Below are 26916 nucleotides of genomic sequence, written 5' to 3'. Positions count from 1 at the left end.
AAGCGTGTAGGCTCAACCACATCGTGAGGCCCAAATTATTGAAGTCATCGCTTACCACCGGCACGGAGGCCCCGACTACCATTTAATAGCCTTTTCCTTTAACATTTCATCAAATATATCGGGGAAAGTTCTTTAAGCACAATGAAGATTAGCAAAATTTCCATAAAATACACAGGCTGACAATTTGTAAGTTTCATTAAAAAACATTTTTAAACAATGCTTACATGAAAGTGATTTTACACCATACCGCTTCTCTTGATGAAATGACATTTTTGCCAGTACCATACGACGACGCATTTACACCTTTTTCAAATTTTATTTGCAAGGATATAATACATTAGGTATTATATTGCCAATACTATTACAACAGCAATTCTGTCTTGTTTGGCTCTCGGTGACCTCACGTTTCCTCTTCATCCTCCGACCTATCGCTTGCTTAACTCTCAATTCCTCAATTGCCAGCCTCATGCTGACAGTCATAAGAGCTCTTCAACTTCCTGTCTACTGTCTTTCTTTGTTTCAACCTGATGACTTTCTTCCCCTGGCGTCATAATAATATCAGAACATGGATTCAAGTTCTAATTAGGTAACAATCTCAGATACAATGCTATACAGTTGTAACGTTTAGGGTCACTTGCCTGAAGAGCCAGTCGTGCTGATTTGAAGACAAGCTTTTCCTAATTGCAACATGTATAAGCACCACCTCTTTACCCCAGATGGTCACTCCATATGACTGATCTAATACAGATGTGGCTGTATCTTTCGAAATCACAAACATCTCTGTCTCATGCTTCATGTAAATAATACCGGACGTCCAAATTACAAAGAACAGAGTGTCCGTAAGACAGCCAAGTCAACTATTGAATTTGTCACAGAAGCAGGAAATTATACCCAAAATGTAGAATACAAAAGACGTTAAGTTCGAAGGGACAAGTTGACCAAAAGCTATCAATTTGGGACTTGATGCATCAAGTAGTTTAAAACCAGAAGAATACACTGTATTTTCATTTCATATCTGCATTAGTTTGGATGTCACTTCATGTAAAGATTACCAGGATTTCAAGTCAAAGGGCATAATTGCCAAAAATGCAGTTAGACTGACCCATAGGTAGTATTGACTAGAAAAAGAAAAAAATGTTATCAAACTATATGCTCTTTTTAAAAGCTGTATTACTTGCATCATACAACCAATTTTCTAAGTCCAATTGGCAAATTACCAAATAATGTCAAGTTTATGGACTTGTTTTACAACTAGTTTTCACACAAACAAAGGTTAATATCATGTAGTAGTCTGGAACAGTGCCATTAAAATTTGCCTTCATAATCATTTATTAGCAAGAAATATAGATACCTTTTTCCGTTCGACACGTTCCTCTTCCTCTCTGCGTGCACGTTCTTGCATCTCTTTCTCACGCTTCTCTGCCTCCTCCTTTGCCTTCTTCTCGGCTTCCTCCTTCTGCAAGTCATAAAATACATCATTTTATGATTAATTTTATCTTCCTAAGTTGAAATCCATTCATTCGTATACCCCCGAAAAAGCCATCTGGCCAAAGCCATGAATTTCAGGCCAAAAAATGAACTGACTTTTAAGCAACTGATAGTGTCGAGTTCAAACGTCCCATTTTATCAGAAACAGGCTTTTAGATTGGGACAAGTGTATTTAGTTGTCTATGGTCAAGATTCTTTTTTAAAATCTTAGACAGTTATATTGTTTATGACAAAAAAAAAAAAGACTATGATAATTTTTTTTGTTTTTTTTTGTTCTGTTGGGTTTAACATCACACTGACACAATTATAGTAGTCATATGGTGACTTTCCAGCTTTGATGGTGGAGGAAGACTCCAGGTGCCCCTCCTTGCTTTTATTTCATCACAGGCGGGCACCTGGGTAGAACCACCAACCTTCTGTAAGCCAGCTGGATGGCTTCCTCAAATGAAAAATTCAAAGCCCTGTGTGAGGCTCAAACTCACATCGGTGAGGGGCAAGTGATTTGAAGTCAGCGACCTTAACCACTCGGCCACGGAGGCCCCGACTACCATATAATAAGCCTTTTCTTTAAACATTTTCAATCAAATATATTCAGGGGGAAAATGTTTCAGTTTAAGCACAATGAAGATTTAGGGTCAAAATTTAATACTGATAAAAAACACAGGCTGACAAATTTTGTAGTTTCTTAACAAAACATTTTTAAGACAATGCTTACACTGAAAGTGATTTATACACCCTCAGTACCGCCTTCTCTGAGGAAATGACATTTTTGCCAAGTACCATACGACTGACCGCAATACACCCCTTTTTCAAATTTTATTTGCAAGGATTTAATACATCTTATTATGTATTCCAATACTATACATACAGCAATTCTGTCTTGTTCTTGTCTCTCGGCCTCCTCACGTTTCCTCTTCTCCTCCGCCTCTATCGCTTTCTGTAACCTCTCTTCCTCAATTTGCCGAGCCTCTGCTGCCAGTCTAAGAGCCTCTTCCTCTTCCTGTCTCTGTCTTTCTTCCTCCAGCCTCTGTCTTTCTTCCTCCTGGCGTCTATAATATATATAAACATGGATTTGTAATGTTCTAAAGATTACAACACATCCTCAGATACAATGCTACTACAGTTGTAACTGTTTTAGTGATCACTTGCCTGAAGCAGCCAGTCAGCTGACTTGGAAGACTAGAGTCTTTGTTCTAATTGCAACATGTATTAAGCAGCCACCTCTCTTAAGCCTCCAGACTGTGTCACTCCTTTGACTGGATGCTTAATACAGATGTGGCTGTATTCTTTCGCAAAATCACAAAACATTCTCTAGTCTCATGCATCATTGTAAATAGATACCGGTACCTTCCAATATACAAAGAAACAAGAGCTGTCCGTAAGACAGCCAAGCTCAACTATTTGAAATATTGTCACAGAAGCAGGAAATTATTACCCAAAATGTTAAATATCAAAAGAGTTTTAAGTTCGAAAGGGGACATAATTTGACCAAAATGCATATCAGAGTTATGGGACTTGATGCTATCAACTAGTTTTATAACCCTGAAGAAACATGTTAAGTTTCAATTCAATATCTGCATTAGTTTTGGGGATAGTAACTTGCATGTAAAACTGTAACCAGGATTTTCTTAGTCCAAAAGGGGGCATAATTTGCCCAAAATACATGTCAGAGTTATGGGACTTGACCCAGTGAGGTAGGTTATTGATCTAGAAAAAGAATAAATAAGTTTCAAAGCTATATGCCTTTTGGTAATAGCTGTATGTACTTGCATGCAAAACATTAACCAGGATTTTCTAAGTCCAAAATGGGGCATAATTTACCCAAAATACATGTCAGAGTTATGGGACTTGATTCTATCAACTAGTTTTATAACCCCGAAGACACATGTGAAGTTCCAGTTTAATATCTGTTAGTTTTGAATAGTAACTTGCATAACTTAACCAGGATTTTTAAGTCCAAAAGGGCATAATTTCCCAAAATACATGTCAGAGTTATGGACTTGACCAATAGTGTTTATAACAAGAAAATAGTTTAAATCTATATCTTTTGTAACCATGTAAACTTTAACCAGATTTTCTAAGTCCAAAAGGGGGCATAATTTGCCCAAAATACATGTCAGAGTTATGGGACTTGACCCAGTGAGGTAGGTAATTGATCTAGAAAAAGAAAAAATAAGTTTCAAATCTATATGCCTTTTAGTAACAGCTGTATGTACTTGCACGCAAAACTTTAACCAGAATTTTCTAAGTCCAAAAGGGGGAATAATTTGGCCAAAATGAAGGTCAGAGTTATGGGACTTGGTGCTATCAACTAGTTTTATAACCCCGAAGATACATGTGAAGTTTCAATTCAATATCTGCATTAGTTTTGGAGATAGAAACTTGCATGTAAAACTTTAACCAGAATTTTCTAAGTCCAAAAGGGGGCATAATTTGCTCAAAATACATGTTAAGAGTTATGGAACTTGACCCAGTGAGGTTGGTAATTGACCTAGAAAAAGAATAAATAAGTTTCAAAGCTATATGCCTTTAAATGATAGCTGTATGTACTTGCATGCAAAAACTTAACCAAGGTGTGACGCCGACGCTGACGCCAGGGTGAGTAGAATAGCTAGACTATTCTTTGAATAGTAGAGCTAAAAAGAGCTATACAGATTTGTGGACAACCCAATGTATACCTCCAATAATATCTAAAAAAGCACTAGCACTTTGAGCTAAATCCATGGCTCTTTAACAGAATATTGTCTTTAGCATTGTTTAATGTAACTTTCCATAGTTCTTTCTGTCTGTCATTCAATCTGAATCTCTCATTTTGCCTTATGTCAAAACAATTTCTATTCATGAACAAAAAGCATAAAGTAGCACAACATAGAGCATTATAAGGAGCACAAATTGTCACTTACTGCAGTTCCTCTTGCTTAAGCCTTTCAATCTCTGCCTCTCGCTCCGCCTTTTCTCTCGCCAGTCTTCTTTTCTCGGCCAGCTTAGCTTTATACTCCTCCATCTCGCGTTCCTTGTCAGTTTTCTGTGCTGGTTTATCTGCTTTAGGAGCTGCTTTAGGCTCGGGTGTTGACTGCTTGGACTCCGGTTTAGCTTTTGGAGGAGTTCTTGGAGCTTCCGGCTCAGCAATTCTTACCACTGGCTCTCTCCTCTCCTCTGGTTCCGGGCTCTCAGGCTTTTCAGCTGGTACCTCACCGTCCACAGGGGTTTCTGGGATATCTGTAAACAGATGGTCATTATTCATTTTTCAATATTTATTTTAGAGTGTTTCAAGCGTTGTACTAAATAAACTGCCCATCAATCTTACAAGGAAGTTTCACACACTGTTTGTGGTTTTAATACTGACTTTTTCTCTCTCCTAGATATAGATGAAAGGGGTGTTCAGGCAATAAATGCGATAATAATTACAGATACTATTTAATTAACATACTGGTATTATAGCTTAGATCTGAACAGCTACAGAAACTGTAGGCAACAGCTTCAATTAATCTTATTCACACAAACAGATGTTAACATTTCCGGAAGCAAATGACAGACATATCACACAAAATGCAAAAATGTACCTGCAGCTTCCTCAATCTGTATGGTGGGTGTTCCTCTAGCAGGAGGCGTACCCGAGGGGGCGGGGCTTACAGATTTGGAGGATTCTGACTTCGTCTCTGAGGAGTCATCCTTGATCTTGTCTGTAGTCTTGAGTGCACTCTTAGATGGGGACTCCTTAGGAACCTTAGGTGGTTTGTCTTTTACAGGAGTCTTTGCCTGAAATGTATAAGAGATTAGTAATTTCTTTTTTCAAAGGGAAGTTATCCTACCTGACTTAAATATAATTCAGTTTATTCAATTTCCTGACATCATAAAGATTTACCTCCCTTTGAACAATGGGCTAAAAATGTGTTTTGGTCATCTGTTCTCACTGAACAAGGAAGTTAAGTGTCTCTCGGGAAGTAATTTAGGTTAAACAATGCACCTATCTTTATTCAATTTTCTGCAACTCTTTGATGATATGACATGTGTGTTAATTACATCATAAAAGGCAAAAATCCCTACCCTACAATGTAATTCTCTGGCACCAAGGTATCTCAATTAAAATGATAGAAAAGAGAGAATAATTCAGGTCCAATTTTCTCTGAGAGCCTATGTTTCAGTCTATCCATTATATTGATTGTGAAGAGAGAGCTTGGGGACTTATTACCAGTGGTAACAGACAATCTATCTATCTGACTCATCTCAATGTATCCTATATATACATCAATAAAATATACCATCTAGATAAATAGCCTTTTTCAATACTCCCTTGTATCAACACACTGGAAAAACATTTATTACTACAGCATGTCACAAAGGTTTCTTTTCAAGCAGACTTACAGTAATATTCAAACCAAGACTACACCCAGACCATGGCAAAACACTTGCCATCAAGGCTCAAACAAGATTCAAAAAAATTTAAAATTGTTTTACAAATTGACAAAAAAAGCTTTACAATATCACAACTTAACAAACATAATTTTAAAAGATTACATACATGTACATCACTGCACACGGCAATAGATGACTCAGTATGTAATGACACATCACAGATATCAAACTATACACAAGCAGAACAATCTAACTGCAAGACAAGTGCAAATCAATATAGTTTTATTTCCTTTTGGGGAGTTTTCAAGTTTTGTTATATGGAGCTGTTTTCAGTTATACACAATGACCAGTTATCTCCTGAATTTAGTACCAGTACTAGCCTGTGGTCAGGAAGCAAATGACAAACATATCAGATGTGGAAATACAATGCCTTCAGATTTCAATTGTCAGTAAAAATATTTTCCTTGCCTGCAGATCAATCATGTGATATTCTATGGTCTCTACAGGCCTGCTTCAGACTGCAAAAATACGTAACTATGACATGTTAAAACTAGATGCCAGCGGGCAACATGTCGAGCCCACCCTTTGACCCCTAACTGTGATCTTGACCTTTGAGACATGACATTCCGTCTCATTGAGTTAAACATTCATGCCAAATATAAACAAGATTCCTCAAAGCATGTCAAAGTTATGGGCCAGACAAGATCTGACATGACCTTTGACCTCCAACTGTGACCTTGACCTTTGAGATAGGAACCTGGGATTTGCACATGACACTCCGTTTCACTGAGGTTAACAAGCATGCCAAATATAAACAAGATTGCTCCATGCATGTCAACGTTATGGCCCGGACAAACAAATCCAGATGGATTTACGCACACACGCACATACACCGAACAGCCATTCCGACGACTATATCTTTGCTTCAACAAGCCGGCTTGACAAAAAAATATCTGGATAAATTATACTGAAACAGCAGCACACTACAAAGTTTAAATACTTTTATTTGCACTCATCTTACTGTAGCACTAAATAAATCAAAATAATGTGCTGCAAAACAAATAAACAGAGTAGCATTGCTTCACTAGGCTGTTTTCAATCTGCACATCAAGTTTCAATGTAGCACTTTCATTTGCTCTAACAGACTGCAATCTGACCTCAACCTTGCTGTCTGAATATCACCTTCATAATTTAGACCACAATTCTTGAGGTTAAAAACACTCTATTAAATTAATCCAGAAACTTACAAAATTTGTAACAGTGCATTTGTCTCAGTGCAGTTGTGTTTAATATTGAATGTTACCTAAGTGATTTTTCTATGATCATGTTTAATGCTGTTTTTTAACAGGTTTTCAGTAATGTAACAGGGAACAATGATAACTAACACAGACTATCTGATCCTGGACTTTGTACCAGAGCTGACTTGTCTTTAAAAAAAGGTACTGACATTTTCACCACAAGATTAAGAAGTGGAGGAACACTGGCTTCAGACATACTGTGTTCTGTCTAATTGTCACAGATAATGTTTTGACTCGCCAATGATCAAATGTGCCACTCTTGTACTTTACCGAGCTAACCCAAGAGGCATAAAGTGCTACTGTCATATATTGTTCGGTTCATAATGGAATTTTCTATATAAGTATGCAAGGTGTACTGAAGCAGTTACCATCTTATTAGCATATTAGAGCAAAAAGTGGTTATCCATTGCTTTATGTCAATGCAGTTAGCCAGTTAAACACTTCATTATGTCTAAGCGGAAAAACAATTAACCACTTCTTTATGTCAAAGCAGGTAACCAGTTAACTGTTTTATGTCAATACAGGTTAACCAGTTAACTGCTTCTTAAATGCTTAAGAAGGTAACCACTTCTGTCAATGCAGATAACCAGTTGACCACTTCTTTATGTCAATGCAGATAACCAGTTAACCACTTCTTTATGGCAATGCAGATAACCACTTAACCACTTCTTAGATGCCTAAGTAGTAACAAGTTAACGACTTCTGTATGTCAAAGTGAAACCACTTAACCACTTCTCTATTGCAATGCATATAACCAGTTAACCACTTCTTTATGTCAATGCATATAACCACTTAACTGTTTCTTTATGTCAATGCAGGTAACCAGTTAACCATTTCTTAGTGTCAATGCAGATAACCAGTTAACCTGTTCTTTATGTCAATGCAGATATCCATGTAACCTCTTCTTTATGGCAATGCATATAACCAGTTAACCACTTCTTTATGTCATTCCAGTTAACCAGTTCTTTATGTCAATGCAGATAACTACTTCTTTATGTCAACGCAAATATCCACGTGACCACTTCTCTATGGCAATGCATATAACCAGTTAACCACTTCTTTATGTCAATGCAGATATCCAAGTAACCACTTCTTTATGTCAATGCAGATATCCAAGTAACCACTTCTATGTGTCAATGCAGGTAAGCATTTTTTTGCGCTGGCATTATACATTTTTCTGTATAACTGTATTATCAATGTGCAACATAAAATACCACAATATTTAACATGCCAAATGTTACAAAAGCTTACTGTGTACTTGGTAGGTCTCTTCCTAATTAGCAGCTATTTTATAATCCAATAAATACACAGTTAGTTCATCATCCAATCAATACTTTGTTAATGACAATAATTCATACACTTTCCAATAAATAATGTCAATCACAAGTTATATAATACATGCCTTATATACATATACATGTGTAACTTTTCACCCTACAATTTTCATAACTAAGTTCGTTTAATACATAAATACGGACATGACAAGGTCATTAAGGAGAAATCCTATCAGAATGTGTCATCCTATCTAACCCGAGACTATAGAAACATTGATCGGGCAGGGTAATTTCTCTCGGTTGCACCACTCTGAGATACAGCAATCTTGTACACAATGACACAAGTCAGCAATTAAAAGATAAGATGAACAGCTTCCTTTATAGGAAGTCATTTTTAATGGAGGTTTTGTTTTAGCTCAACTCTAAGTAACAATTTTAAGCTGCAGAAGTCATCATGGAGTAAGACTCTGAGAGAAAAAAACAATCTTAATGTGTAACAAAAAGAAATTCTATTATCATGATATGGCAACATTTCATCTTCCATTTATTACAATAAGGTCAAAATGCCAAAAAATACATATATATTAATACTACGAAAAAGTTTGTTTCGGTTTTAACGCCATTTTCAACAATATTTCAGTTACGTAACAGCGAGCAGTTAACCTAACGAATCTTCCTTGAATCTGTACCAGTACGAACCTGTTCTCCGCAAGTAACTGCCAACTTCCCCACATGAATCAGAGGTGGAGGACAAATGATTTCAGTCACAATGTCTTTTATCAAATTGTCACTGAGAACATACGGCCCACCTGCGGATCGAACTCATGACCCAGCGATCCGTAGATCAGCGCTCTCCCTATTGCGCTAAGCGGGCGGGTTACGAAAAAGTGCATTACAATTACTTTTTAAACACTTGAATGTTCATAATATTTTCTAGAAGTATTTTGTATTCATAATTATCATTTATGATAAAGTTCAACATAATGGGACATTTCCCTCCTACAAACTGAAAAAGAAAGACCTTACCCCATGCAGGTGAAAATGGGCCAAGCAAGATTTTAACTTAAAATCAACTTAACCTTTAGCATGCTAGATAAATTGTCGTCTGCTGGAAATGTCGTCTGCTAAAATTGTAAAGTTCATTCAATTTGCTCCAAAATTGGAAGAAATATTGTCAGAGTAGCAAACAGCTTGGAACCTGATCAGACGCCGATTTAATCGGCGTCTGATCTGGTTCCAAGCTGTTTGCAAAGGCTGTTAAATTCGCCTGCAGCAGGCTAAGGGTTAAACTAAGACTGAACTTCAATTTGACATTAGAAGTGTTAGTTATATATACCAGTCATACATAGTATATAAGAGAATACACTTCCAGCAACTGAAAAAGGCTACATGTGTAAGATATAGTGTTGTTTCAAATGCCCGCAGAGTCACCTAGACAGGAGCTAAGTCAGGTCACTGTGACACACTACATTGACTTGTCTATTTACAGTGTTTTGTATCCGTTTTCTTGTCATAGTTTGCCTTTATAGCTACATAAAGCCTCAATGAAGGAAACTTGGATACTTGAAGTAGGTTTTATCTCAGGCACAAGTAGATGCACAGGGTCATTCATTCTGCCAAATACCTGTGTATTTTAAGGAGACCAAACCGAATTCCACAAGAGTTCAAACAGAGTACCTCAGGCTTTGGCAGCTGACCACAGACCTACTAAACAATCCACGTCTGAGCTCACCAATGACCTTTAGCATGCATGCCAGATTGTTTCTTTTCACGGAAATGCTTACCCTTACAGTAGTACGAGATACAATAATGTAAGTAAGTGACAGTTCTGCAAATCTAATCATCCTTTTCATTCTGTTGTTTCAAAATCTCCAGTCAATGTAGTGTGTCACATGACCTGTAAGCTGTAACCATGGTAACACATTTTTTTTTACCTGTCTAGAAGTTACCGGGGCCTCGATTGGGCCACTTCTTCTTACTACCTGTAAATAGGTTTCAGCATGCCTTGCAATAGCTGTGCTCAAATTTCTCTAGTACAATGTCAATGTTAATGAAAGTTAATAATCACTGCATTCAATTTCATTACTTGCATTAAAGTCTAAGTCTCTCTTGAAACATCAACAAAATTAGTACATGCATATGCAGAAATACATTTCAACATTTCCAAGTCAATTCTTACTTCTATCATTTAAACTGATGCATAAGTAAATTATATCAATCAGATACATGTGAAACTTTTCATACCTTAACTGGTGTCGGCTCTCTAACTGGCTCCTTTTTATCTGGCGACGGGTGTTTAGGTGCCGCCATCCTCTCCACAAACGACCTAGACATTCTGGGTGGTGGTTTCTCCATTCCCTTTGTCTCATGCTGAATTTCAGATTTTGTCATTCTTTCTTTTTCTCTTTCTCTTTCTCTCTCCCGCTCACGTTCTTTTCTTTCCTCTGTCTTTTTCTTGACTTCCTGCCTTCGCTCTTCTATCTTCTTTCTATCATATGGTCTCGGCAAGGTTGCAGCTTTCTTCTCCTGTTATTGTTTTAATTTAATGTACATTAAACAGTCAAGGATAAAATACAAACATAAATACTATTTATCAGTAGATTCTGGCTAATAATGAGAAAACTTTCTGTTGGTACTTAGAACAGAGGTATACGGCAGATCTCTCCTTTCCGTTAGCCCAGTTCATTTCGAATGTTACAGTTTTCAGTATACAGTGAAAACTGACTCCTTTACTTTTCTAAGGACAAGAAAACAACAGACACATTAATTCTGTCTATGAAACACAGACATATAAAGTAAAAGTGCATCAATACTTTCCCGCATATCAGTAAACACCAACACTGAATGTCAGACTGTCCTACCCAAACCAACATTTCACAAACTGACAGTTAATGATTAATGATGCAAAATCTCCAGAGTGTCTTTAAAAGACAAGATCTGAGCCACGACATGAGAAAACAAACATAGTGCATTTGTGACCAGCATGGATCCAAACTAGCCTACGCATCTGCACAGTCTGGTCAGGATCCATGCTGTTCGCTAACGGTTTCTGTAATTGCAAAAGGCTTTGAAAGTGAACAGCATGGATCCTGACCAGACTGCGTGGATGCGCAGGCTGGTCTGGATCCATGCTGGTCGCAAATGCACTATGTTTGTTTTCTCATGGCGCTGCTCACTTCAGCTCAATATTCAGTTTGTCTGTACAAACAGATATTTTCAATCTCTCAAAGTCATTAATACATATAAACTCAATATATTTGTCTACTGACACATATTTCCTGTATCCCGTCACCAACAGGCTATGTTACTAAAAAAATTTTATCATTTACCCACCTCAGCTCTTCTTTGGTCCATTTAACATTTTTTGGTCCAACTGCCCAGAACGTAAACTTGCATATGAGCCTCAACATCACCAAACTAAAGTGGGGTTCCTCCTCAAACTAGGAGGGCCATCTTTACAACATCATCTATTTCAGGTATCAAGACCCAACATGTTCTGAGCTAACTGCTTTAACCCTTATCATACTGGGCACAACTGATTCTGCCTTTGCGGCCAGTGTAGATCATGATCAGCACTGTTCGCCATTCAGCCAGTACTCTTTTGGTAAGCACCCCTTTTAACAGTTAATGGTACTGTCCAAATTGGAAGATGGACTAGTTCATTATAGAAATTTAGCAGGGTAAGGGTTAAGGATGGTAACAAGACATATACCTCTAACATGACATCGTGTTTGCATCAGTTTCTTACCTTGCCATCAGCTTTATCCTCATCAGTCTTGATTGACACCCTTCCTTTACTGCGATCTGAAACAAAGATGTTAATATTATTTAATACATATCAACACATTTTATACCAATATGAGAGATAAGTTGAATTTGAGTATAATAAACACCTACTTATATGTAATTAGAATAACACTACTTTTTTTCGGAAAAATAAAATATTTTCATTAAAAGATGATATTGATACTAATCTCTCTTTAATCTTAAATGTGACATCCACAGAGTACAGATAAATTGTACACGAGACTTTCATTGTAGAAAAACATCAAGCAGTATTTTCTTACATTAATTTTTTTTCACTGCATATATTTCTTAGATATTTTCAACAGTTACTGATGAAGCAACCTTGTTATACGCAACTTACTTTTCATCGAATACCAGAACTTCATTAACAATACTGTGCCTTGAAATCATTTTGTCGGCATTAAAATTTGTGGTTTCAGCATCAAAGGACTATCTTGCCGGGATATGAATTCATGGATTTTAACTTTTAAAGATAACACAAATATGAAGTTTATTTGATAACTGACACTTAATTTTGTGGATTAACCAAACTACAAAACCCATGAAAATTAGTATTCCAAGAATAATACTGCTTTCACAATATATAGAAAACATACCTCTCGGACCCCTTTCTGTACTCTTGCTGCGTGACGACTTCGGCGTGTCAGTCTCCACTCTCACAAAGCTTGGCATTGACGTCGCAACACTTGATGGGCGTGGTTTCCGTGGCGATGTCTTGGATGGATCTCTCATCTTCACACTGGCGAGGTTCACTGCGCTTTTGTGCTTTGTGGGAGGTGCGGACGCTACAAAAGAGCGGCCAAGTCGGTTTTCGGGAATGGAGTGGAGAGCTGTGGATCCAGTGTGTGGCGGCCATGTTGGATGTGAGGTGAAAAGTCAGTTAGCAGCCATGTTGAATGTTGCATGATGGGTAGGATGTTTGATTTGGAAAGGAAGGAATTAAGGGAAAAGAAAAGAAAATAACAATGAGTTAATCTTTTTGTATCAAAATTTTGTTTTTCTGTTTTAAGTGTATATATGCCTCCACCTCTGGGAATATACAGATATGTCTCCATACTTACTTGGGCATGCATAAAATATATACAAATGCACTAAGCTTTAACAAGACATTCTGTTTCACAACACTGACTTGTATAATGGCATTAAATGAAAAGTAAGCAAGCAGTTATGGACATGACATGCAGATGCTCTCCACCATACCTCTAATATAACATATACAGTCATATATTCAATCATGTTAATTTGTAACAAAATCATGTTAGTTTGTAATAAAGAGATCATTGTTTGTTTGGCTGTAATGTTATTTTGAAATGTTTAAAATTTGTTTATATGATGGTACACTTGGATTTCTAACCAGTAAAGAGTTTGTCAAAACAAGTTAACTACAACTTCCCATCACAAAACAAATGCTTTGGCACAAAATATTTAGATAGGTTTTTTTGTCAAATCGTCAAACAAAAGTTGCTTAACAAGTGGATGCAATATAAAAACCCATGGACTTTTAGCGATAATCCCACCCTAGGTAGACTGGGTGAAAATATACTGGTAAATTAATTTGCTTTAGGACCATCAGAAAACAGATTTTTTTGCAATTCATTGTCACAAACAAACATGTCTAACACTGAAAATAAACACAGACATTATAAATCTATAATATAGCGGGTGGCCATGCATATAATGAAGTGATTATTCTATGAATAATACATTATATATAACACCATACAATATCATAGAGAAAATCAATATAAAACTGTATACATGCAATGCTTCATCGGGGAAGCAAACATGAGCTCTGTGCTCCGTGAACTGTCAGACACTTTTTTTCCCAACTAATCTGTAACCAAACTAATATTTAAAAGAAATTAACTTAATAACTAAATTCCCTGATGTAAAATAAGCCAGATACATTTCACTTATTAAATTGTACCAAACTGAATGTCAATTTAATTTAATTGATTGCTGTACAGTTATTTAGTTTGGTGCATTGATTTTTTCTGCTGTAGTGTGAATAAAGATGTTAAATGATGCCTCCTATCAACATCTAAAGCAAAATATGACTGCCAATGTCAGGCAAGCCAAAATGTATACATTGCTTATATATTAAATATTCTCTAGGATGAAAATTCATTAACGTTTTCTAACACTCCTTAAAATGCCTTTGCCAAAGCAGAACTTCAGTAAATACAGAGCCAGAGATCCCAGCGGACATGCACATGTGGTCTCTGTTTTAGACATACATGTTTTCTTTATTCAACATCATAATATACTGCACTGTGCAATTAACTTAGTGGTTGTTGTGGTTTCTTTCCACAATTTATTTCAGGATCTGTCTGCCAATGTCTAAGTCTGCAAGTACACTTCATGTTTATGTCCTCTCCAAAACTTTAATAAGCTGCAAAATCACATCACCTAAACTGTGCTTGAAACCAAAGGGAGACAACTTTATATGACCTGAACTGTGTAGGTATGATTTATTTTGAAACCAAAGGGGGACAACTCATCTGGTTGCTTTAATTTTGTTTTTGTTGGGTTTAACGTCGCACTGACACAATTATAGGTCATATGGTGACTTTCCAACTTTGATGGTGAAGGAAGACCCCAGGTAATCCTCCATGCATTATTTCATCACAAGCGGGCACCTGGGTAGAACCACCGACCTTTTGTAAGCCAGCTGGATTGCTTCCTCACATGAAGGATTCAACGCCCGGAGTGAGACTCGAACCCACATCGCTGAGGGGCAAGTGATTTGAAGTCAGCAACCTTAACTACTCGACCACGGAGGCTTTTGGTTGCTTTAATTAGGTTTATACTTCCTCCCAATATATTCAATCAAAGTTTTATGGTCTTTCAAACATCATAAATTCTTAGTGAGAAAAACATGACCAAGATAACAAGTCTGTGGCTGACAGTTCACATGAAAGTTCATTTCCCATCACTGATTATAATTTCTGCATGCAATTATATGGCAGTATGTTTTATATAGTAATACAGAAATATGCTGTAAAAATGTCAATTAATGTAATAAAGCCTGTAAGACTTTTGAAGGAATGTCAAGAATAATTTTTTTTCAACCAAAGTGTCTTTTTCAAATTGCTGACAATGTCCAAACTATAAAGACCTCCAAAATGTTTTAATTAGACCATGTTACAGCATATCATAGTATTGTTCCATTGGACTTTTGAAGGCAGTCGACCCATAATGACACTGTAAATAACCTGTCAAGTAAATACATGTATTATCCTTACATGAATTCAGCTTTCTCCGGTCGTTACGAAAAGCCGTTTACTCGTATGGCTGAAGGATGCCAAATAAGTATTCAGAAGTACACAACTGCACCGGAAATGTCGACTGCCATTATGGGCTGACTAACCTCACATTATATACATGTATAATAAAATTATTATGCACATCACTTTAAAGTAATAAATCTGTATTTTAATTATTAACATAATATTCATAATTACTTGTAAAATGCTGTTAATGGGAAACATGCTTTAAACTAAAATTACTTCAAGCAAAATATACTAAATCTTTTTACTGACCTCCTTATTTAAGAAATAATATATCTCATCCAGTGATTTGTCGTTGAATAAATCATTGTTTGGAGTTCAGATGTGACGGAATTATATCACGAGGGTGCAGCCCGAGTGATATACTAATACACATCTGAACGACAAACAATGATTTATTCAAGAGCAAATCACTGGATGAGATATATTATTTCGATTCTAACATGTTAACAAGGATTTTAAAGTACATCCTTGACGATATTCATTAAGTATTTGCCCGTTTTCAATCGGTTTCTTTTCTAGCGCGACGCTATGCCGTTTGACGCTATGACGTAATAACTGTGACGTCAGAACAGTGATTTGTTGTATTATAATTCACTGTTTTCTGCCTTCTTTGTTTAATAAGAAAATGAATCGGATCGTGTTAGAATAACTTATAAACCATTATCGTATAGATAGACAAGTTCAAAGTCATCAGTAAACAATTTAACTGAAGATGCATTTCTTATCAATTTTCTGGATTTCTGCTTCAAATCAACTTATCAAACTTTGTATAAAATGCTGATTATTCAAGAGTTCACATTTCTGCAAAACTGGAAGTTGTAATCAAAATAATAGGAACTAAGCCACGTGCAGATCTAAAGTCCAGATTTCTGTCCTAGATCAAATATGGGTACTAAAAATCTTGGTTCTAAGTCAAAATTTATAAAGTTATTTGTATATAGAAAGACAAGGATCTTTTTCGAAAAAAAAAACAAACAAAGAACAGAAACATGTAAGTTGTCACGTCTATGCATAAGGAGGGCAGTAACTAAAGAAATGAACAATTATACTAAAGCAGTTAATTCCCTTACCCATCATGGATTCGGCCCCAGATTTTTTGAGGTTGCCAGTACCCGTCGTATGTAGGGTACCAGTGGAGGAGAAGTCGGGACTGCGTTTATGATACAACGCGCTCATTGATGCTGATAATTTTTTGGAGGGTGGGGAATCCCCAGGGTAACCTGTTGACAATAGATATAAGCGGTTTCACAACAAAATGCACCAACATGCAAAAAAATAATGCAACAATATGACAATGTAGCTACAAATACAATTACTGTGGATTAAAGACATATAACTAAACTGTAATATTAACCTATAACATGAATATCAAAGAAAAAAATTTGCAACTTTTCATGCAGGTTTATTAAAAAGTTCTTCATTTGTTTGGTACAAATCTACTAGCAGATTCCCCTTTTTGATCAGTTACTATATTTTTCAGGCAATATTTTGGAAAGTATTGCTGTGTTATAAAACATTAGGTGATAACTATCATGGTAATAAATTTTATCAAAATGTCACAAAAAATTACATCAGAATGTCATAAAAAGGAACAACATTTAACAAACAATGTGTTTAAACTTCATTTACTTGAAAGCATAAAAAAAAACACATTATGTAACCTTATAATTTTGGCCCCACCCTCAGAACAGAAATATTGAAGGCGTGGACTATTGCCTGAAAACTACAGTCATATTAAGCAAAATGATAAAATGGCACTTTCTAATCTAAACTACCATAGCATTTTTTAAATTTCCAATCAACCCACGCACGTCCGCTATTACAAGACAGAGAGCAAAGCTTTTATTTGAAATGTTTTAATCCACAGGATAATAAAATAAAACTCAAGATGCATAATATAATGTGCATATAACAAAATATGATGATAAAATCAACCAAAATAATTTAACATTAATCTATGTCTTACTTTAATAACTTCAAACAAGTGTTTACTTTACTGAATCATTACGCAAGAAACAACCCGTTAAAAACAATGTAAATATTTACAGTTATAGTTTTGCATAAAGCAGTGTGCAAGAGGAAAATAATGCTGTACACAAGGCGTTGACATTTTTAACTAAGGTTAAATTCTAGGACACAAAAAAAAAATGTTATCTTCATCCAATTCAACCTAACGAAAACTTCAATATTTGCCAAATGGGGCATCAATGTTTACCAAATAGATTTTAATCACATGACAATGTTTTCTCTTATTTTGAATCCTAGTTCCTACCAGAACTTTTTGACGAATTTTGGATGAAAATAACAATTAAATATTTAATACAAAAATATTTTTAGTTAGCTGTGTTAGTATTATGGCTATAGGCTGTAACACAAAATTAGTAACAAACACGGTTAAATTACTACACAGTAAGAAACGCTAAAAGAAGAAAAAGAAACCAACAAAAAGATCACTTGACAAAAGTAAGAAGGTATATACTTCCCAAACAGATGTGAGTCATTTAACCATCCTTCTGAACATTATCAACTAGATCTAACCCAACACAATACAGGCTTCCAAACGTGCAGACCTAATTATAACGCACAAGAATTTCGAGTAAGTACTGTCGTTTAGGGAAAGAGTTGCCCTGGGAAAGAGGTTCAAGCCCAATTAAGGCTGACATGTTAAGCATTCACCAAAGAACATCTCTGCTTTTCAAGAAAACTGTAGTGCACTTTTAAACTCTTCAGACAGTTAATACAGAATTGCCCCTCATTTTTCAGAAGCAGTTTTTAGTATTTATTATGTCTGTCAGCTATACAAAACCAATATACAATGACAATAGATGACAATAGCCTGACTAAAGGTCAAACCATCACAGACTTCTCAGAATCCGTGACCACAACCATCTCAATTTACAAGCACGCCTACACCTTATTTCTGAAACCACACACTACCTTAAGAACAGAATAAAAGCAAAGAAAGACCCGAATACTGAAGCAACTGCAAATGCCTACTAACGGCGTTTCCTCCGTGCTTTAAAGCCATACTGCGGATAAGAGTGTTTCATACTTATGAAATAGGTACTGAAATATCGGTACAAACTTCCGCCGTAAGGATTCTGCCGAGCTGTATCAGGAAAAGAAACAAGAAGAGAAACCTAGAGAAATTTCTAGCAAAAAAAAAAATCTAATTTGTGCAGCGTACAGTTAACAAAATCGTTAAATTTGTTTTCAAGTTTTAGACACACACAAACACACTACAAACACCTAGCTTTTAATAAAGTATATAATAGCTCAACACTACAAACAAGATTATGGAATTATATTGTCCTTACTCCCAGATAAATGCAGATAGGACCATGGACACATGAGATTTTCCAAACAGAAAGTTACCAGAAACCTGGCGGTATTTATGTACACCATTCCTGTTCTGCTGTGAAATTTTGAACAAAATCCACTAAATCTTCATTCTAACATGGCTGGATTTAATAGCCAGTAAAACAGAAAAGAAGGCTAAGTTATGTCAGGGTTTCCACTCAGTTGAGAAAATAAAATTCCCTGACTTTTCCCTGACATTTCCCTGGCTAAACCACACTTTTCACTGACCAATACCACCATGTTATTTCGGCCTCCTCCTCCCCTACAATCCACCCTTTTATATTTATGCTTCGGAGGCAAGGGTTGCAAAGCCTTTCAGTCTTCAAAATTCCAAAGTTAACATAAAAAAGAAATCGATTCAAACTCATTTAAATTATATTTATACAATTACACCAAAATGTGTTTGGAAATAGCTGGTACTTAAAAATACTGCTTAAAGACTGCCATAGGTATTGAACATTTTAAACATCAACCCAGAATTTCATTTTTCCCTGACTTTTCCGTGACTTTTCTAAAATTTCATTTTTCACTGACCATTATCAGAATTTCCCTGACAAATCACTGACCTTGGAAAAAAAACATTTTTCACTGACTTTTCAAGGTAAGTCCTGTCTGTCTATTCTACGATAAAAACGCTTGACATGCAGACCAGTAAGAGAGCATTATGACATCAAATTGCCACAATATTACAAAGATAAATGAAGTCCAGCATGAATTTTAACAAAATATTTCAATGAACATGTATTTTAATTAAGAACAAGAGCTGTCCGTAAGACAGCCAAGCTCGACTATTCGAAATATTGTCCCAGAAGCAGGAAAATATTACCCAAAAAGGTTAAATATCAAAAGAGTTTTAAGTTCAAAAGGGGGAATAATTTGACCAAAATGCATATCAATTATGGGACTTGCTGCTATCAACTAGTTTTATAACCCCGAAGGCACATGTGAAGTTTCAATTCAATATCTGCATTAGTTTAGGAGATAGAAACTTGCATGTAAAACTTTAACCAGAATTTTCAAAGTCCAAAAGGGGGCATAATTTGCCCAAAATACATGCCAGAGTTATGGGACTTGATCCAGTGAGGTTAGTAATTGATCTAGAAAAAGAAAAAATAAGTTTCAAATCTATATGCCTTTTAGTAATAGCTGTATGTACTTGCACGCAAAACTTTAACCAGAATTTGCCAAGTCCAAAAGGGGACATAATTTGGCCAAAATGAAAGTCAGAGTTATGGGACTTGCTGCTATCAACTAGTTTTATAACCCCGAAGACACATGTGAAGTTTCAAATCAATATCTGCATTAGTTTTGGAGATAATAACTTGCATGTAAAACTTTAACCAAAATTTTCAAAGTCTAAAAGGGGGCATAATTTGCTCAAAAAACATGTCAGAGTTATGGGACTTGACCCAGTGAGGATGGTAATTGATCTAGAAAAAGAAAAAATAAGTTTCAAATCTATATGCCTTTTAGAAATAGCTGTATGTACTTGCACGCAAAACTTTTACCAGAATTTTCTACGTCCAAAAGGGGACATAATTTGGCCAAAATGAAGGTCAGAGTTATAGGACTTGCTGCTATCAACTAGATTTATAACCCCGAAGACACAAGTGAAGTTTCAAATCAATATCTGCATTAGTTTTGGAGATAGTAACTTGCATGTAAAACTTTAACCAAACTTTTCTAAGTCCAAAAGGGGGCATAATTTGCTCAAAATACATGTCAGAGTTATGGGACTTGACCCAGAGAGGTTGTTAATTGACCTAGAAAAAGAAAAAATAAGTTTCAAAGCTATATGCCTTTAATTGATGGCTGTATGTACTTGTATGCAAAAACTTAACCAAGGTGTGACGCCGATGCCGACGCCGACGCCAGGGTGAGTAGAATAGCTAGACTATTCTTCGAATAGTCGAGCTAATGAAAACAATCAAGGCTTTTTTGTGGTTTATTGTTTAAATTACCACAACTCGTCTTTCAGATGCTTAGATATTTCAACACTCAGGCTAACGCCCTCATGGTTCAACTCCTGTGCATCTGAACTCTGAACCGTGATAAATCAGGTGACAAACTACTCGATGCCTTGATTATTTGTTAAATAATGAGCTAGACAAACATGATTTTAGGACATTTCTACAGACGGACAGAGGAACGGACAGGGGTAAGTGAATATGCAACCCCCACCCACAACTTTCCAAGGTCACAAAAAAACCTCCAAATGTGCTTCTTCATAGCCAATACTTCTGCATTTATCTGAGAGTTATATGTAAAATATCTCACCCACATTAGTGTTGTGATATAAATACGAATAAAAACAAAAAGAAAGAAATAAGAATATTCAAACAACATGTCAAGAAGGTGTTCACATTTAAATGAACATGCTAGGGTATAACAGAACAGTCATTCATCAAGATGCTCGACATTTCCTGATAGAGACATATACTCTTTTCTATTCACTTTTTTATCAGTTTATAACTAAAAATCAGACCTTTTTAATTAAAAAAAATATATATTAGCAAATAATAGAGCTAACATTTATTATGATTTTTTTCTTCGTATCATTAAAAATACAGGCAAGATTTTTTTTTTATATAAGCTTTTTTTTTTATCACACAAGGATTCATTCTAAACTCTAAGAAATTCAGTCAACATGATATTTTTTGTGAATATGAAATAAACAAAAGAGATGGAAAAACTGAAAACTTATATGTGAAACTGGGTCCAAAGCTCCACAACCAAAGGGAGGTAATAACCTTAACCTTATAAATGTAGCAAACATAGAGAATTAAACATAACCTAGAAAAAAAATCTTTAATAACTTTACAAATTATGTATTTAACTTTTCTATCCTTAATTTTACAAACCATAATTTCACTTGATTCTAATATGCTTTTAAAACAGATTCCATTTTCATGTATTTTAATACAAAAATTTTGATTGACATGTTGTGAAAGAGAGAAGAGTAGACAGAACGTACCCGTCCCCTGCGTGAGTTTGTTAATATCTATACAGCAGTGTCGGCGTACTACACTGCTTGCCGACACTGCTCGGCGATTAAAGTATGAGTCATAATCGGAGCTGTTAGGGGAGCGTCTAAGCGTGCTTTGAGACGAAGAACGTCTTGCATCTAGCGTAAAGCACACTTCACGCGGTGTCCGGCTTCCAAAGCCAAGGACATGTCTGCGCCCACCTTTACGACCATGTGCCTTCCACTGCTCGTAACGTGTTAATCTTTCCTTGGCTTTATTCAAAATGGCTTCTTTTTTAACCTGCAAGGGAAAATGTAAATCCTTGATATAAAATTACTGCATTCTACATGTCCTTATAATTCTACAGTCAATTAAAGTTCTATCTATCATGCTCTTTTCACTCTATAAGAAGGCACAAAGAATGACGATTCAGGAATTTAAAATCACGCCAGTCCTGCCAGCAAAGTCGTCAGTTATGATCAACCATTTCTGTGTGGAAGTTGTAATTTCTTGTTGTGGAGAAATATTGTTGTGCAAATAAATCTAAGAAATACAAGACAAGGCCATCTCCTGAAAGTGTCTCACCCAAAGGAACTTTGACAAAAAATTAACAACTGCTGACTGCTATCATGAAAGGGATTAAAAATTTAAAATAATCAAATAAAATGCACTTGACAAATAATTAAAATCAAATACCAATCTTGCAAAATGTATCATATTTTTACTAGCACAGGCCTGCTTGATTTGAACATCACAAACAAGAGTGCCAGACTGTCACAAAATAATCAAACTTGGCCTAATTCAAGGGCCATAATCCAAGAGTGCCTGAGGCGATTTGGGTGGTTATCGAACTTGGCCGAGATATTATGCCCACAAACATTGTCAGCAAGTTTGGTGATGATCGGATGAAAACTGTTCGACTAAGAGAGCAGACAAGGCTAAATTCACAGTTTTTTTAAGTAATTCAAGGGCCATAATCCAAGAGTGCCTGGGGCGATTTTGGTGGTTATCGAACCTGGCCGAGATATTATGCCCACAAACATTGTCAGCAAGTTTGGTGAAGATCGGATGAAAACTGTTCGACTTAAGAGAGCGGACATGCTTTGGACGCCGACTGCCCACCGCCATGGGTGTTTACATAATACGCCCCGGTCTTTCAGAGACGGGCGTATAAGAAACCTCTAATATAATATAAAGCAAACTAACCCTGTCTGTTTCTTCCTGAACACGTCTCCTTTCTTCCACTTGTTTGCGCCTGTCTTCCTCCCGTTTTTTCAAATCTTCTATCTTTCTTCTACGTGCTTCAAGCTGTTTTTCTCTATTTTCCTGCGCTATACGTTGCTGCTCTCGCATCTCCTCAATTTTACGTTGCCGTTCCTCATTAAGTTTCTGCTGAGCGTGTTTGATTCTTTCCTCGCGCTCACGTTCTTTTTCTTTTCTTATTGGATCTGAAATAAATAAACTCTATTATAATTTTTCCCTTATGTAATCATGACACTTGTACAATATGTAATCATGATTCTTATACATGTAATCATGATTCTTATACATGTATTCATGACCCTTATACATGTAATCATGATTCTTGTATATGTAATCATGACACTTGTACATGTAATCATGACACTTGTACATGTAATCATGACACTTGTACATGTAATCATGATACTTGTACATGTAATCATGATACTTATACAGTCATGTAATCATGACACTTGTACATGTAATCATGACACTTGTACATGTAATCATGATACTTATACAGTCATGTAATCATGACTCTTAAACATGTAATCATGATACTTAAGACATTGTAATCATTATACTTACAGAATGTAATCATGACACTTATACATGTAATCATGACTCTTGTACATGTAATCATGACACTTGTACATGTAATCATGATACTTATACAGTCATGTAATCATGACTCTTAAACATGTAATCATGATACTTAAGACATTGTAATCATTATACTTACAGAATGTAATGATGACACTTATACGTGTAATCATGGTATGTATACAATTTTGTTATCATGACAACCATTTCCTTAGTATGAATGAAATGAACCTTTACAACAATACTGGTATCTGAAGTATTTCTATTTTAAAATCTATGACTAAAACTTTGTAATAGTAAAAGCTTAAAAATTTATGACTTTGGCCTGAGCATCATTTGAGCCACGCCATGTGAAAACCAACATAGTGGCTTTGCAACCAGCATGGATCCAGACCGCGCAGTCTGGTCAGGATCCATGCTGTTCGCTAACAGTTTCTCCAATTCCAATAGGCTTTAAAAGCGAACAGCATGGAGCCTGACCAGACTGCGCGGATGCGCAGGCTGGTCTGGATCCATGCTGGTCGCATACCCACTATATTGGTTTTCTCATGGCACGGCTCATTTATTTTGCTTGACATGATAATACACAACTGAAATTAAGTTGATTATGTACAACTATTATATAGCTTCATGTTAACTGTTCACTTCTTACATCTTGTAACACAACATTAAAATATTTAAATCAGACATCAAATTTAAACATGCAAATGCATCACTCTGAAAAAGAAATTTTCTGAAATTGATCCTGAAAGAAAATTCATTCTAGTGAAATCATCTAAATCCATACTCCGTGATAAAACAATCCATGTTAAAAATCAAAATAAAAAAGCTATTCCAAGATCTAAACTGTTCCAAGAGATTATCATTAACTCAAAGTCCGAATATTTCATGTAAAATAGAACATCATTACTCACCCAAGAAAGCTTAAATTCTCATGACCTTAATGAAGTTCTTCTATATTCGTATGACATTTTCTAAGCACTGATTTACTTAGTCCCATTTTCTTTCTCACTGTTTAACATTTTCATTTTTGTTAATGTAATTGATTGTCGGTATCTGTAAAAGTAGACCTTCAATATCATTGAGAAAATGCTCTATAAACATACACTTTCATACCGGACAATGCATGAAAAGCCTCACGTTCAAACCTCTTATCAGTTTTATTAAGATTTTTTCTTTTACTTTTTTATCTAAATACATATCTCACCAAGATCATTTTCTGGTACTAGGAATTAATATTATGCAGAAAACTTGTTTACAAACAATATGCAGCCCGCCCGCTTAGCTCAGTAGGTAAGAGGGTTGGTCTACGGATCACGGGGTCGCGAGTTCGATCCTCGAGCAGGGCGTATGTTCTCCGTGACTATTTGATAAACGACATTGTGTCTGAAATCATTAGTCCTCCACCTCTGATCATTCATGTAGGGAAGTTGGCAGTTACTTGCGGAGAACAGGTTTGTACTGGTACAGAACCCAGGAACACTGGTTAGGTTAACTGCCCGCCGTTACATGACTGAAATACTGTTGAAAAACGGCATTAAACCCAAAACAAAACAAAACAAAAAAAAAACAATATGCAAAATTCAATCTTGTTGCAAATCATTTTTAGCAGCCATATCACATTCTATAAATTACTTTTAGACAACCCTCAGTTTATGTAATGTGTATGCATTCAAGTCAAGGCTGGGAAGAGATTTTGACAGTAAAATATCTCACACCTATGCATATTTCCTATTCCATGTTGAGAAGTAATGTCTCTCAATTGAGCACATGTACACAAGCATGCATGAAGAGACACCATGAAAGACCTACTGCACCAAACATCAACCTGAAATTCTAATATAAAATGGGGCATTATTCATAAAATCAGACTTCTGGAAAGTTGTCGGTCTGACAGACATAACTGGAAAATTTTGACGCGGTCCACCGTTCTTAATCCAGATGCGGCATTTATCGTACCCCTAGAACCTAAACATCTCGGACAACACATCAAAATGGCATCACTAACATATTTACCGGGACAGAACAGGAAAGAAACGTAAATTAACGCCTGACAATTGTAGTAAAAAGAAGAAAACATACAAAAACTAGAGTGTAAGACTGTCACAAAATATGCCCGTCATCGAATCTGGTCTAATTCAAGGGCCATAATCTAAGAGTGCCTGGGGCAGATTTAGCTGGTTATCGAACTTGACCGAGATATTTTGCCCACATTGTCAGCAAGTCTGGTGAAGATCGGATGAAAACTGTTCGACTCAAAGAGCAGACAAAGCTTAAAATTTGCAGATTTCTAGTATTTCAAGGGCCATAATCTAAGAGTGCCTGAGGCGATTTGGCTGGTTATCAAACTTGGCTGAGATATTATGCCGACAAACATTATCTGCACGTTTATGGAAGATCGGATGAAAATTGACTTAGAGGGCGGACAAGGCTAAATTTGCAGATTTTCAAGTAATTCAAGAGTGCCTTGGGGGATTTTGCTGGTTATTGAACCTGGTCGAGATATTATGTCCATAAACATTGTCACCAAGTTTGGTGAAGATCGGATGAAAACCGTCTTAGAGGGCAGAGAAGGCTGAATTTGCAGATTTTGAGTAATTCAACGGCCATAACTCAAGAGTGCCTGGAGCAATTTTGCTGGTTATCGAACCTGGCTGAGATATTATGCCCACAAATATTGTCACCAAGTTTGGTGAAGATCGGATGAAAACTGTTCGACTTAGAGAGCTGACATGCTTTTGGATCCCGGCTGCCTGCCCGCCCGCCATGGGTGTTCACATAATACACCCCGCTCTTTCAGAGACGGGTGTATAATAAGAGGGCTGACTGAACATTTAACGAGAAATGGACTAAAAATTGGACCGGGCTCGAATATGATGATGGAGAAAAGCAACATTTGCGTTGCACCAACATTTTTTTCGGTCCTGCAAATTTATAGGAATTGCTAGACTGAATGTCCGGCCATTTTTTCTAACTTTCCTGAAGTCTGTAAAATATTGATGAGAGAGTTATGACTATTGTGTCATACATTGTTGGAGATGACAAGGAATAAACATTTTCAAGTCCGAAGCAAATCCATTAAGTAAATTAACAGATATAACATGGAACTGCATCAAAACTTTAACCAAGCTGTGGAAAAAGATGCCTGGAGCAACATTGTGGATGTCAGGGCTAGTAAGATCTTCGTATAATCAAATTAAAAACAATCTATGCATGTATTCTTCATGTG

General features: G+C 36.1%; 1 protein-coding gene across 17 annotated transcripts in view; it reads right to left on the bottom strand.

Annotated features, from left to right (window-relative positions):
* LOC123552600 (ensconsin-like) overlaps nucleotides 1–26916 on the bottom strand; it is a 91820-nt gene that overhangs the window by 27691 nt on the left and 37213 nt on the right. For 8 of the 17 annotated variants that reach the window (XM_053540126.1, XM_053540132.1, XM_053540125.1 and 5 more), the window contains 12 exons: nucleotides 23049–23290; nucleotides 21851–22142; nucleotides 18518–18625; nucleotides 16587–16736; nucleotides 12820–13053; nucleotides 12165–12220; nucleotides 10661–10942; nucleotides 10351–10398; nucleotides 5052–5247; nucleotides 4392–4707; nucleotides 2357–2537; nucleotides 1352–1456 (listed from right to left, as the gene is read on the bottom strand). In XM_053540126.1, coding sequence (XP_053396101.1) covers nucleotides 1352–1456; nucleotides 2357–2537; nucleotides 4392–4707; nucleotides 5052–5247; nucleotides 10351–10398; nucleotides 10661–10942; nucleotides 12165–12220; nucleotides 12820–13053; nucleotides 16587–16736; nucleotides 18518–18625; nucleotides 21851–22142; nucleotides 23049–23290 — 2210 coding nt within the window. Of the gene's footprint in view, nucleotides 1–1351; nucleotides 1457–2356; nucleotides 2538–4391; nucleotides 4708–5051; nucleotides 5248–8393; nucleotides 8427–10350; nucleotides 10399–10660; nucleotides 10943–12164; nucleotides 12221–12819; nucleotides 13054–16586; nucleotides 16737–18517; nucleotides 18626–21850; nucleotides 22143–23048; nucleotides 23291–24601; nucleotides 24759–26916 lie in introns of those variants that run through there. The other 9 variants (XM_053540138.1, XM_053540128.1, XM_053540124.1 and 6 more) reach the window with 9 other exon arrangements.

This window comes from Mercenaria mercenaria, chromosome 4 (assembly GCF_021730395.1).
Source record: "Mercenaria mercenaria strain notata chromosome 4, MADL_Memer_1, whole genome shotgun sequence".
NCBI lineage: Eukaryota > Metazoa > Mollusca > Bivalvia > Venerida > Veneridae > Mercenaria > Mercenaria mercenaria.
The sequence above is the reverse complement of the archived record's forward strand: the minus strand, read 5'-3'. Positions and strand labels throughout refer to the sequence as shown.